Source organism: Opisthorchis viverrini, assembly GCF_000715545.1.
Source record: "Opisthorchis viverrini unplaced genomic scaffold opera_v5_74, whole genome shotgun sequence".
Classification (NCBI taxonomy): Eukaryota; Metazoa; Platyhelminthes; class Trematoda; order Opisthorchiida; family Opisthorchiidae; genus Opisthorchis; species Opisthorchis viverrini.
In genome coordinates, this window is record NW_008751731.1 from 1,619,326 (window position 1) to 1,633,671 (window position 14,346).

At 46.1% G+C, this 14,346-nt stretch overlaps 1 protein-coding gene across 1 annotated transcript; it reads right to left on the reverse strand.

The window, feature by feature from the left end:
• Positions 1-3,181: 3,181 nt before the first annotated feature.
• Positions 3,182-14,047, reverse strand: T265_04525 (hypothetical protein; the record flags this gene model as incomplete). The annotated part of the gene is made up of 8 exons (XM_009169280.1): positions 3,182-3,480; positions 4,579-4,755; positions 6,176-6,327; positions 6,694-6,928; positions 7,145-7,578; positions 7,624-7,765; positions 7,807-7,856; positions 13,975-14,047. The coding sequence occupies 8 exons, from the start codon at positions 14,012-14,014 to the stop codon at positions 3,370-3,372; spliced, it is 1,341 nt and encodes a 446-aa protein (XP_009167544.1).
• Positions 14,048-14,346: the final 299 nt, after the last annotated feature.

Here is a 14,346-nt window from a genome sequence, read left to right on the forward strand (position 1 = left end):
CAAAACTTAGCGTTCTATCAACTATACATTACATAATCCAAAATAAATAAAAAAGCGTCCAGCCAGAACACCTTTTCGGTGCCTAGATGCCGTGCCACCTGAACAGGGCACGAGGACTGAGAAACTGCTAGGTTGCTTAAGTCTACGCAGGAGCAGTCGAGATGCAGAGGTAGGATTCGAAGCAAGTCAGTAAGTTCGAGCCTTAATAACTGAACCATCTCGAGCATATACCAATTCATCTGCAGTTGTGGGGGTGAACTGACGGAAAGTAGAGGCGAGAGCGAAACAACACCTGTCCACCTCTTCATATACTGCCGACTGACTTTGGTCTGATTTGGGACGAGTCGAAAATAAAGTCACCGATCACCGGGCATCTAGTCGAGACAGGATAGAGGGGAAACTCAATGTTGTTTCCGGGTCATGGTGTGAAGCAGTCGTCCATATGCATTGAAAATCCCGCTAACAATGGTGAATGACTAATTCAGGTCTGTAGTGTGCGGTCAGAAAGATCTATGTTACTTCTGACATTACCCTGGTTTTATTGACTGCCCGCGTCAAATCCAAGCTCCGAACTGCTGTAAATAGCCCTGGAATTTGGTTCACTACATTCCTTTATAGATATATTGCGCCAGACTTATTCATCCTCGAACACCATTGTTCTTACTACATTGCTCAAAGGGATCCAGGGACCAGAATAATTTAAACATTGAGGAGATTGATAATACAACCGTAACAGTACGTATTTTTCTGAGAACTGGATCGTGGATATACCCACTTCGATGTTCTCAGAAAAGCACACGAAAGCGTTGTAATACATGCCGCGAATACCCAGGATTGGTGAACATCACCAAATTGGGAGTTTATTCTAGCGGGATACTTGGTCGCATAGCCTGTGTCTTCATTGATTGGAGAGTGAGAAACAAATGACGCTTGAGAATAGTGAGTTCGGAAGCTGAAGACGGGTGTTCAAACTATACTCAGCTAGTTAGTTGGAGTGATTCTCCTAGTTTGTGGACCGGCCGTGGTTCGTGTTCTTACCTATGGAATGTTGCCACGATTAATGTACCTCGACTACCCGGACCGCTGTCCGGGCATTGGTTTGTGATACTCTTTATTCCTTAAAAATTTATAAGTTCATCTCGCGACAAAAAACCACTTAGTGACATCCCAAACGGAGACGGGAGTACAAAGACAGAAAGGTATTTCCGTACTCTGGATTATGAAGTTGCCAAGACCTTATGGACCTCGCCATTGCCGGTCCATACAGTCTAAAACAGTTTCCATTGGAACCAGAAAGTTGAGTAAACCGTGAAACAAGTGAAGTGCATATCCACCGTTTTGACTTCTTGGTATACAGACTAATTTATTCCCGTGTGCATTCTACGCCTTTCACCGACTACAACTGGGATGTATTCGACCCCGATATTCATCCAGCGTGTGAACAAACCTGTAGTCTCTGGACTTCAGTTGTCCTGTAAATTCAGCAAACTATTTTGTACACGGCTTCTCCTCATCTATTTCAACTAACCATCCAGATAAGAACTACCCCAACGACGCGGATGGTGAGCCCAATGGAGTTGTCATCCAGGACAAGCGATAGGGGAAGAGGCTGCACCGAAACCCATTCATTTAAGAGATGGAGTCTGCATTAAGCCCGCTTTCACATCGCATGAGAAAAATCCAGATAAGGAGAACTACTGTAACTCACCTCTCTTATGAGATAACTAGTGTTTTAGTACAACTGCGTGCCAACCACACATTTGGGCAATACTAGGAAGATAAACTCCACAGTCAACTTTTCGAGTAAGAGCTCGTAGCCTCAAAAGTATCGGACACAATAGTACGAAGCCCGGCACTTTTCAAAGCTCACCTCAATTGAAACCAATCGAATAAACTTCCAAAGCTGAAACACTGAGGATTTTTCCGAGGATAGGCATTAGATCGGTCAATAATCAGCGTCCGTATTATTACTGTGCCCCTCTATCCAAACTGGGAAAATTCATAAGACAGCCGGTTTACAAAGGGACAATGGTGGTCTGGTGATCAGAAACAGCTCGAATAAAAATGCCTAAACAACCAACAAAGAGACCGTCCAGGTGGCTTCCATGGGAAATCTCATTCTGAAGATCTGGGGTGAAGAACACTTAGGATGGTAAAGAGTACCCAATTCTAATCTTTTGGGAACAACAGTCTATTCGGTCAACTAGTTGGCTGCAGTCAATTTGTAAGAGTGGTTAAAGGCAACCAGGCGCCTAGGGAAACGGCTGATACCGAGAGAAAAAGATTGTAGCGATAATATGTGGAAAAGGATGTTACGTCCCAATGTTGGGAAAGGGTGGATGAAGTCGGTAACGAGGCGAAGACTCTTAGTTGAATGCGGTTTGAAAATGAGCGCTAAATGGAACTACAGGTCAGTGCGGGGAAATGACAGGAAGGCTTATACCTTACAAACCGACATTGTAATGAGCAGCAGGACCCAAGGACAAACCCGGCACAATCGGAATAAGGAAAGCGCACACCACGAACAGGTCAGCTAAGATTGTCACCTGGGTGGAAATCCCTCCCATATTCAGATCGACTGCCTTGGGGACCGGCCGCAATAAACAACTGGTCTGACAGTTGTTTTTTGTTGCTTTGATGCCGTAACAAGGATTCACACTTGAACGTCCGGTAGGTCAGTTCGAAGTGAGCGCTTGTTATTCCCAATAGACTCAGCTACACTTGTGGTATTTTGACTGACTACCAGATCAGCTGTGTATCCAGACTGGTCGAACGGGAAACTATGCGAGGGACTTCAATCCACGCAGATGAATGGAAACACCGACGCGTTCGTGGTGTGTGCTCATTCTCCATTGAGTGCCGTATTCCGATTGACTTTCGGATTTGCCTCCGGATCATGCTGCTCACTGAAACTTCGAACCGCGGTTCGACTGCTCCCGACATTCAACAGCTGCTGAGCTGCAGCTTAGGTCCGCGTCATGATTTATTTTCGCGGTCAGTATTTGCTCGATCCCTGCGTTCCTCTGTAGGTACTACTGAGTGTTACTTCTTTCAGGATAGATCAATCGACCTGCAAACAACGGTGTCCATTTTTCCCTGTTGTAGCAGCCTGTCCACGTGGCTGAAAAAGCACCAAGTCGGTGGAACACGGCGGAAGTCTGAATACAACGATTCTAAACGAGGAAGCTCTGCATAGTCAAACTTCTGATAACAAGCTAGAAAAGTCTGTGAGTCATAATGGAGGCTGCGTAATCAGAATTCGTAAGACATGATAAGGGCATTTATGCACGTGTCAAACGGCGCGATAGATACAAAAGCTACGATGACCGGAAATGCGCACAGCATGAGTACACATAACTCTTCCGTTGATCAATCATCCCAATTTCCGCGACCTGGATCAGGTAGTATTTTGCTCACAACGCCATAGCCCAGAGTATTTCCGCTGGCGCGCAATGTAAATCGTTGACCTGGCTCAAGGACCTACAAAGGAAGAGAATGGATGAGCTCAAGTCGTGCCAGATTGAAAATCATTGACGTACCAGAAAAGATGTGCGGTTGAATTGGAACAAACACCCATGCACACACAATACTTGAAAAACGCTCGCGAAGCATTCCGGCATATGACAGGAACCAGGTGTGGTAAACGGAGACTCAAAACCTCGCTGAGAAGATGCTAACCATTTGTAGCGAGTTGTAAGATGCGAAAAATTATTCAGTCGCGATGCAGCTTGTAGCTTGCAGGAAGGCTAAGGGTCAATATAATGTCAGGTGCCCTACATCTAAATAGAGATGAGCACATTGTCTACCCGATGTACCCTTTTAAATATTTTTATATGGAACATATTTGGAGATTAGCAGGATGGGAGCTAGTACCCACCTGAGGTCGAAGTGAAGTCGTCAAAACGGTAGTCTACGATTACCCATGTTGATGAGCCTCGTCTGCCCTCATGGATCATCTGCTATACTCTTGTCCATATCTTATATCAGTTCTCATCTGTCTTCAAGTGGCTGTTTCGTGTGCAACTGCTTTCACATATGGGCGTACCGGTTCGACAGGTTACCGTAACCACGTACCAAGCGATCTAAACCTTAGACTCTAGTCAGTGACGATCCGGTAGGTTTGGCTGATGAGGTCATATTGGTCCAACGGTAGTAATGGAAATTCTGTTCAACCCTTAATTAGATTTTTTTACCCTTAGAATCAAATACCAAATGTACTTTCAGTCAGCATGTAGAAAGACGGGCTTTGAAACTAACACAGAGGCAAGTCTGGGCTGCGTGGCCCATCATGGCGTAACTGAAAAGTGGCTTCCATGATCAAAAAAGGTGGTGCTCTCACGCTGAAGGATTAACAAAAGAAAGCCGGAGAAGCTCCCATCATTGTGTTTTGTGGATCCTTAGAAGCGCAAGAACACTCTAAAGAATCTTACAAAAAATATGAGCCAGAGAACAGGTAAAATAACGGATCGAGTGGTTTGTCCAACACGGACGCATGCCGATGGTCTTCATTATATTGCCAAACCGATTAGCACAAGTTCAGCAAAAAAACTGGCCACATGAAATCCCGATGTCACATACCATTTTCTTTTGGAAGTCTAACTCGATCGTAGCGTCTTCTCCAGGCATGACCATCTCCTTGTTTTCCGGCAGTATAATGTACGCGGGGCAATCCCACGACTTGCTAAACACCTGCAATTGATACCTGTTAAGGAAGGGTTTGGCACGACCACCTTCTTTCTTGGACAGCATGTACACCTAGAAGGCAATAGTGAGTGGGAAGCAACAGGTAAAATGGGTCCGAACAAAAAAAACAGTTAAGTGAAGATTACCAACATCAGCCAAATATGTATGCGGCAGAACCTTCCGCTTACCAAGAAACACATTTACGTATTCGCAAACTGGTGCTTCTTTAGAGAGCTAGTGAAAACGTTTTTTTTTTGGAAGACGGCAACCACCCTTTTCAGAGAATACTTAAGCCAAAAATGAACTCATCTCTCGCTAATTTTTGAGCCCTTCTCACCTCTGACTTCCATTATCATACACATTAAAATTGAAGCTACCAAAGTTGCCCCCGTTTAACAATCAGGAATGCAAAAAATATTCCCTATCTTCGAAAAAACGGCAACACCAGCGTGGGAACACTGGCACCGAGTCGTTGCACAACCTCCCTGAAGATGAACTACCCCCACGGAAAACCCACGGGAATACTCTTCGTGGATCACAATCCGGTGTGTTAATCGTTGACGTGGAAGGAAAGGTCAGGTGCCTTTCCCCATGACAGTTACTGTTACTGGTGTCCTGTTGTCAATGACCATGATATGTTTTCATCCCATGACCGCCCGTCTGAAAAAGACTGATGTACAACGGTGGAATGGAAGGCCAACTTCGGCGGCAGTAAGCAAAAGAAGGCAGTAAACCATCGGTGTTGAACACTGATATCATGCTGTCGATGATAATGAATAACGAGTGCCACAATAAGGAGGAAATTCATCAATGTGAGCCTTCAATAAAGGAAGTCACGCTCTTGGGAAATCTACGAAGACGTTCCGCGCCCAACGTGACATGAAGCGCGGTCACCCTACAGTCCCTCTTGGAAGTATTGTGTGTACTAGTATACGGCGGGAATCCTAGTATCTCGAACCACGGTTGGTTTGCTCAGATCGGAGAAACAAGTTTTTGCGAAAAAAACATAACTGTTTTTCAGGCGCACGTGCAATAAATAGATGTGGCTGGAAATGATTACTTAGTACTTCAAAACTCCTGAGGGGGAGATGAATCAGGTCGAATAGCATCAAACATTGTGAAAATGGAAAAGCGTTCAGCTGTAGCACCCTTCCGGTGCCTAGCTGCCATGCCACCCGGAGGGAGCACGAGGGCTGGGATACTGCCAGGTTGCCCAAGCCTAGACAGGGGAAGTCGAGTGGCGGAGGTCGGATTCGAACCGCGGACCTTCAGGTTAGTAATCCGCGCTCTAACCACTTCGGCCATGGAACTGGAACAGGAAATTAGGTCATGTTGAGTACTTGGGCTCGAGGTGCTAAGGAACTATTCCGAGATCTGTGAAAAAGTGGAGCACTTGGTCATCCTACCGATAACTGTTGGAACAGCAGACACATGACAAACTAGCCAGGTGAGCCACGCAACACATAACACCGCAGAGAAAAGTACTACTTACTTGGGCTTGGATGTAGTTTTGCATCGACTGGGACTTTGGTTCACATACGACCTGACCACGACGGATCTCATCTCGTTTGATACCTCGCAACAACAAACCAACTTGATCTCCTGCTTCGGCCTGAGACAGGAGCTGGTGAAACATTTCAATACCTTGTTTGGGAAAAGATTGGAAATAGAGGGCTACTGATAGACAGCTAGCCATACTGTTGAATGGTACCATGATCGAACTCGTAACCAGAAGGTTACGAGTTTGGATCTTTATAGAGATTTGCGAGGTGCGTTTCTAAACAAGCACGAGACAACTGTACATTGTTTCTCGGCTTTTCAGCGTAGACGAAATTCACAGTTAAGACGAAAAAACGAGGTGAGGCAGCTGAAAACCCCTGTCTATTACTTACGTAAATGAAGAGATATAAGGATGTGTGACAATCGGATAGACTTGAAGTAAGTGGTTACAATCCTCGCTTGCTAGCAAAGAGTTTCAGCAAAAAGAAAGAGAATGACTCATAAACCTACCTGTTACGGTGGATTTCAAAGACTGGTTGTATCCGATAATTTCTACTGGAGCTTGTAAAGCAATTGTGCCTCGTTCGATCCGACCCGTAACGACTGTGCCACGACCGGTGATAGAAAACACATGCTCAACAGGGAGCAAGAAGGGCTTGTCCTTCTCGCGTTTTGGCAGTGGAACCTCGTCAATCACATTGAGTAGCTCTAAGATCTTCTCTCGCCCGACCTGGGGATCTTTGCCCTGGAGGAGTTAAATATAATGATAATAATGGTTCAGTTGTAGCCTAGCTGCTACGCTACCCGAAGAAATCGCGAGAACTGAGATACTGCCAGGTAGCCCAAGCCTAGACAGGAGCAGTCGAGATGCAGAGGTTAGGTTAGAACCACGGACCTTCTGGTCAGTAAGTTCGCGCCTTGACCACTGAGACGTCTCGAGCTCAAGAGAAGACTTACTTACCTCCAGAGCGCACAGCGCGGAGCCAGTGACAATAGGTGTATTGTCCCCATCAAATCCGTACTGCTTCAAAGTGTCTCGCACTTCAAGTTCGACCAGTTCGAGCATTTCCGGATCCGCTGCATCGGCCTTATTGATAAACACAACCAGTTTCTCGATCCCTATCTGCTTGGCCAACAACAAATGCTCACGGGTTTGGGGCATTGTACCATCGGTGGCTGCAACCACCAGAATGGCACACTCCATCTGGTTAGCGCCAGTAATCATGTTTTTCACATAATCAGCGTGACCAGGACAATCGGTATGGGCGTAGTGTCGATTATCTGTGCAGTAGTCGACAACAGCTGCGTTGATCGTAATTCCGCGTTTCTTCTCTTCGGGTGCGGCGTCAATTTCCTCATAACTGCGGAAAATGGTCTGTTTCTTTTCAGAAAGGACTGAATAGACAGGATAATTAGGCAACAGACAACGAAATGACGTACTCTTGGTGATTGCTGCAGTTAATGTAGTCTTTCCATGGTCTACGTGCCCGATTGTACCAATGTTCATATGGGGTCTATCTCGGACATAAGCTTTCTTCGCACCCGGAGCAACATTGGGAACAGCTGCGTAGTGTCTGATAAGCTACGAAAGAGGCATTATGGGTTTCGTCCTTTTTTTCCTACTTGTGAATTGGGTATTGGATTGAGGAGTAGGGGTTGAAGAGGTTGAAGGGCTGCAGGGATAATAAACGAAGAATGTGAAGATAAGTTCAAAACTAAACGAAAACATATCGAAAGACCGTGGCTAAATGTTAAAGATACACAGTATGATGGATTAGCACCTTTGCAATTTAGGAGTGTAATAATGCACTGCTAACCTCACCCACTTGAACTAGTAAGAAAAGGCAGTCGAATTCACGGTTGCATGTAACAAATTTAATAAATTCATTATTCTCTCGATTAAGAGGATTTATTCGAGCAAACTGTACGGCAGAAAAGCACTAACGTTTTAATCTGGTGTTGCTGTCGATGGTGAGGATGATGTTGAGTAAATTCAGTGTCCGACCGCAGAGGCTGCTTTACTAGTCAGCTACCGATACTAAAGGTGCTTTAAATCATCCAACAATGTTCAGGCCTAAAGTTTCAAGGTGAAAAAAAAACAATTACAGCATTCCTCTCGTCGTCGAGACGGATGCTTCCGACATCGCCAGGGCAACCGGCCGGTCGCCTTCTTCTCCAGGACCTTGACCGCAAGCGAGAAAAACCATTTTGCCGTCGTAAAAGAAGTATACACCAACGTCAAAGCAATCAACAGGCGGCACTTCAGGCCTAAGTTTCAAGGTGAAAAAAAAACAATTACAGCATTCCTCTCGTCGTCGAGACGGATGCTTCCGACATCGCCAGGGCAACCGGCCGGTCGCCTTCTTCTCCAGGACCTTGACCGCAAGCGAGAAAAACCATTTTGCCGTCGTAAAAGAAGTATACACCAACGTCAAAGCAATCAACAGGCGGCACCACCATCTCCTTGATATATATTTTAAACTGATTACGGATCAACGTTCGGTCGCTCCTATCACGGGGACCAACAGAAAAGTAGAATAATGATAAGACTGAACGGCGGAAAAACGAATAAGACAACTGCGACGTCCTCTATAGACCAACAACAGACAACGCGTTGCTGATGTCTTATCTTGCACCTATGTGCCTAAATTATTTGGAAGGAGAAACTTCAGAAGCTTCACAACATATTATGCCATTCCGGAGTCACAGGATTCGTACATTTCGTTCTTTCTAAGAACCTTTCTTTTTCAGTCAGTAATATCCGACGTGTGTTGTCTAACTGTTCCACATGCTACGAAACTCAAACTAACATTTTGTTACACTTTGTGTGGCCAGCTTATCAAAGCCACACAACCTATTGAACGCTTTAGTATCGACTTTAACAGCCCGCTTGCATCAAACGCTAGTAATAAGTACCTCTCAACAATCGTTGACGAGTATTCTCGATTCCCTTCACGCTGACGTGTTCTCTTCCACTGTGATTCATTGTTTGTTATGCCTGCTTATATTCACGCGGTTCTGCGTTCATGTCAGTTGAACAAACAATTTTTGTCCACCAGTCATACCACTACATTTAATCCACAATGTAATGGTCAGGTTGAACGACTTAATGGTGCCCTTTGGAGACCATCTGCCTGGCTCTAAAAACACGCGACATGCCTGCCACACGATGGGTGGTTGTCCTCCTTGACGTTTACACGACGATCAGCCAATCCTTTTAAAACGCAATGATCGTCTCTCCAAATATGACCCTCTGGTTGAGGAAGTGGAGTTTGTCTCTTGTAATCCCTAGTGCACCCACAAAGTTCGTGGCTGTACGGGCCACAGTTTTGTTCATCGATGATTTGGGGAGATAGGATAGATAGCTGCGCATTGGAGGCACAAGCAGACAAATTGGTGCGTAAATACAAGCTTTTCAGAGGACTTTTAGATGGGGGGTTAGGAAGGGAGCTATGCAGTGAAGGCAATAGTTTGGATACACAAGCGTCACTGAGAGCGCGACTGAGGCATGTCTGACAATGTCTCTAGCCATTGATGCGACGCGTCCCAGGGTCCCCATCCAGGGAGACGGCAATGACCAGCGCAGCTGAACTTGCTGGTAATGGTGTCCGTACTTCACTGCCCAGTCATCGTTTAAACTTTCTTGTCTCGTTTCAACCCTACGAGGAAGTTAAGTGGCATACGGAGCACACGGCAAAGACACCCATGTCAAACACCACTTGATGTGGTGAACTCAGAAGAGAGGTTCCCGTAGACCTCTACACGTCCGCGGGTGTTGGCGTACAGCACCTTAAGGAGGGCCAAGAATCCATGGGGGATAACTTCGCTCCACAGATGCTGCCACAGTGCCTAAAGATCCAGAGTCAAAGACAGCCTTCAGATTAAGGAACACAACCATTGTTGGTTGCTGGAAGCAGTGCCGCTGTTCCAGAATCTGTCGGAACGTGAAGATGTGATCGATGCATCCTCCTGTAGAACGGAACCCAGCTTGGTTTTGACGGATCTGCCACTCTCTCTGTGTCCAGTCAACCTTCGAGGGATAAGACCAGAGAGCAACTTCGGTGACACAGCTACTAGGCTGGTGCCATGGTGGTTTTCACACAGCGTCCGCGTAACCTCTTAGAAGATAGGGACAAATGTCAACACGCCCATTCCACGGGCACTTTCCCTTCATTCTATTTCGCACCAATTGGTTTTGTTAGATTGGTCATCAGGGACTCTACCTTCTTTGAAGAGGGCTGGATAGAAACCGTCCCGTCTGGGTGCGTTCTAAAGTCTTAGTATGGATGCTTTGTACTTTATTTCTTCTTTCGATGGGCGATCAAGGTTAACAATCCATTCGCCCGTATGCACTATCTGCACAGGCTGTGTTGCAGGAGGCCAGCTGAATTGTTTTTCAAAGTGCTCGGCCCATCTTTCCAGTCGGCTTTTTTGCGAATGAATTAGCCATCCTTTTCACTTATCGTTTCACTGACATTGCTTCCTAGGGCAAGTCAATCGTATCAGTTGATACAGGACACGAGCGTTTTCCATAGCAAAAGCCTTTTCCATCTCCCGAGCTTTCGATATACACCAGGGCTCTCTGTCTCTCGTTAGGCTCTTCACTAAATTTCAGTTCACGTACCATTGTTATTGGACGCTTGAAACCGTATATTATGCCCCTCTATTGTCTTCTTTCTAATGTCGACTTGAAACCACTCAGCTCTCGCAACAGCAACGAAGTTGCAGACAGCGTAACCCGTGGGATCATTGCAGCACTCGAGCCCAACCATCACATCAAGGTTGCAATTTTAGGTCATATAGCCAATACTGCGTGTTCTGTACACCATCCAGGTGAGTAAACCAGCATAAACTACTTGGGATAGCTTGATTGGCTAGCCATCAAGCATATCCCCCAAAAATACCTGGGGACCGAAATATCGTTATATACTTCTGGAACATGCCAACGCTTCATCTCATTGTCGGAGGGTGTTTAGCAGTAAGAGCCTTTCGGTGCATAGTTGTCATGCCACCCGCAGGAAGCAAAGAGGGCGGTATACTGCCAAGTTTCCCGAGCCTAGACAGGAGAAGTCGAGGTTTTGATGCAGGGTCAGTAAGTTCGCTTCTTAGCCACTGAGGTATCACGAGCTCACACTTCAGTTAAAAGACACTCGGAAGAGGTTCACTGGTCCTATCAGCAGACTGCGAGCACGCTACGCTAAAACCCACTTTAATGGGGATTTTGAGACCTAATTCAGCCTCCGCTAGGAAGGTGTCCCTGCAGTGAAATGGTACAGAATACACTGCTACTATACCGCACATAGGCTTCTCCGAAATTGCTTTACCAGCCCTTACAGAAAACCAAATTTTCTCCACTATTCCTATAAATTTCAGAGGATTAAATTGCTCCCACCCCACAGGACCCGGTGCAAGCCTTGGACAACCTATACACAACCGTATTAAATCCTGATCTAACAGTAACCGTTTCTCAACACCTGTACCCCAGAGGTCGGTTAGCATTGAAACCATTATGCTCTCTATCACTGAAACGGTCAAACTCTCCTCGCGATGTAACCCTCGAAAGATAACCCTGGATGCCCTTAAAGAATGTTCCAACGTGCTAGACCTACAGTATCGACTTCTGTTTCCCTTCTTTCTCTGAAGTCCCCTCAACCCTGCTGGAGGCTTAAAACGATCCATTCTGCCTACCAAGGTGGCAATTGTCATGACCCCACTAACTACCGTCCCAATGGCCTCATATGCATCTCATGCAAACTAAAAGAAAAATGGCAAGCAAATCGCTGGACAAAGCTCCAATACCAATAAAATTAACCTCCACTATATTCACGACTTCCAGGCCGAAGACTTAACTGATCCTCCAAAATGCGCGTCCATGGTTCAGTTTCCATCCAATTTTCATACCCCCGCGTCGCCGACAAGGATCAGTACTAGACCCCATGCCAATGCTTATCGTTAATAACTTGCCATGTCCCCTCTCACATGATTGAATGGTGTTACTTGACACTCACAGCTCAAAAATATGGCACAGTAATCCTCATACTCAAAAATGGGCTTTCGATTCCTGTATCTTTCAGACCCGAACATGAACGCCCCACAAGGCCCTTGTGGACAATCCGTATGTCCATCCGAAATTCATAGTCTCCTTACTTCCTCTCGTCCTCAGCAAGCGACATCGTCCCTATTCACAGGATCACCAAGTACAGAAGCTTGGAAGTTCGGGCTGACTCCGATCTTTTCCCCCCTATAATAAATAATAAATGGTTCAGCTGTAACACCCTTCCGGTGCCTAGCTGCCATGCCACCCGGAAGAAGTACTAGGGCTGGGATACTGCCAGGTTGCCCAAGCCTAGACAGGGGAATTTGAGAGACGGAGTTCGGGTTCGAACCACGGACCTTCTGGTCAGTAATTTCGCGCTCTAACCACTTGAGCCACCTCGCCGCCTCCTATGATGGTCCTCCACTGATCCAGGAGGGTGAACAGACCTATACCCAGTTTACATCACTAAAACATCATCGTGCTTTGTCCCACGTTCGATAGCCTCTTAACAAAATACTACAGTCCTGTGGGGCTTCTGTGGCTGAGACGTAAACTACGCTCTAAAACGTATGCCTGAGTCCATTAAAATCGCTGATGCGCCCCAAAATCCCCTTTACCAACCCTGGAAACACCTTGTACATTTGCGTGCGAAGTTCGTCCCAGCCTTACGGCGTACTACCTTTTGAACATGCTGTCATGGTCATACCAAGAGCTTGGAAATATGGATTTCCTTCTTTTTAAATCATGGTGCTTCACTTCTTCAAGACCGGGTTAAGGATGATGAACCTCATTAAACAAAAGCCCCGACTTGGACGGTTTCACTAGGTCCTTCTTCAGGTTCGCATGTCTCCTGCTAACTTATTGTGGTACTGTTCGGCACCACGGCTGAAACATGCCCGAAAACGTCCAGTGCGAAGCCATAAAGAGCGTCCACTCTGCAAAATTCCACACCCGTCTAGCTTAATGTTTGAACCTGTCCCCATTAAATACCACGGGTTTTGGGGCTGCCTCTTATTTACCTTCGAAATCTTGCCACTGGCCACGATAAATTTTCATTTATTTCCCGTAAAACCACTAGACCCTGTTCAACAAACACTACCGCTCATAAGCATAGTTTGTGGACTAAACGCTCGGCCAATATATTCACGACCACTTACTCAATAGTTTATGCTATAAAACTCATCGTTCAGCAACACTCAGTGTACAGCTGCCGTGCCACCCGAAGGGAGCCTGAGGGTTGAGACACTTCCGGGTTGTACAAGCCTAAGCAGCGCTGGTTGAGATGAGACGTTTGGGTTCCAATCACCGACCTTCTGATCATCAAGCTCGCGCCTAAATCACTAGGCTATCTCGTGCTCAAAGTTAAACTGACCGTATCATACTCTAATTCCTTCAGTCTCAGTCCCAATTTACGACCAGAAGAAACTATCACCGAACCAATCGTGTCCTCAGCTATTTACACTATATTATCACTATCCTGTCAAAACCAACCAGTGGGGCCTAACTGTCTTGTCCAGCAAGCCCATTTTGACTGATCTCAAACATGGGTACTAGCAACCTCATCAGAACCCTCCACGCTAAACAGCGAAGCCGGAATCCCCTGCTTCAGCCATGCCTGAGGCTGAGATCAGGATCGACAAGCGACTGAATCCAGTCGCATCAATCGATGCGGACCCACTAAACTTTCGATAAAGCTACTTTTATATGTTTTACAGGGGACCTATTTCCGAAATATGCTTAAACAATAAACTTACATTGCACGGAGAATCGACAGGCACGCTGAAAGCAGAGCATTTCGAGGCCCGAAAAAAGCCGTGCAGAAATCAAAAGACCACAAGGTCAAGGAAGGCATTCAGTTCAAACTTTCACGGATTCACGGATTCAAGGTTTGATAGACAGGATCGAGGCCTTGGCCCAAGTTTCCCGGGTCGCCTTTGTTCTCGTCGGTCAGTGACTGTCATTCACTTGAAAGGGACAAGTGGAAAAAGGGCGTTTCACTGATCTTTATGTTTTCAGCGTGGGGCAGTATGCTTGCCAGCGCGAGGATTCGCATTTATAAATGTCTATTAGTGCTTTAAACTGGGTTCTAGAAGGTCGGAGGAAGGTCATTCCACGCAGCTACTACC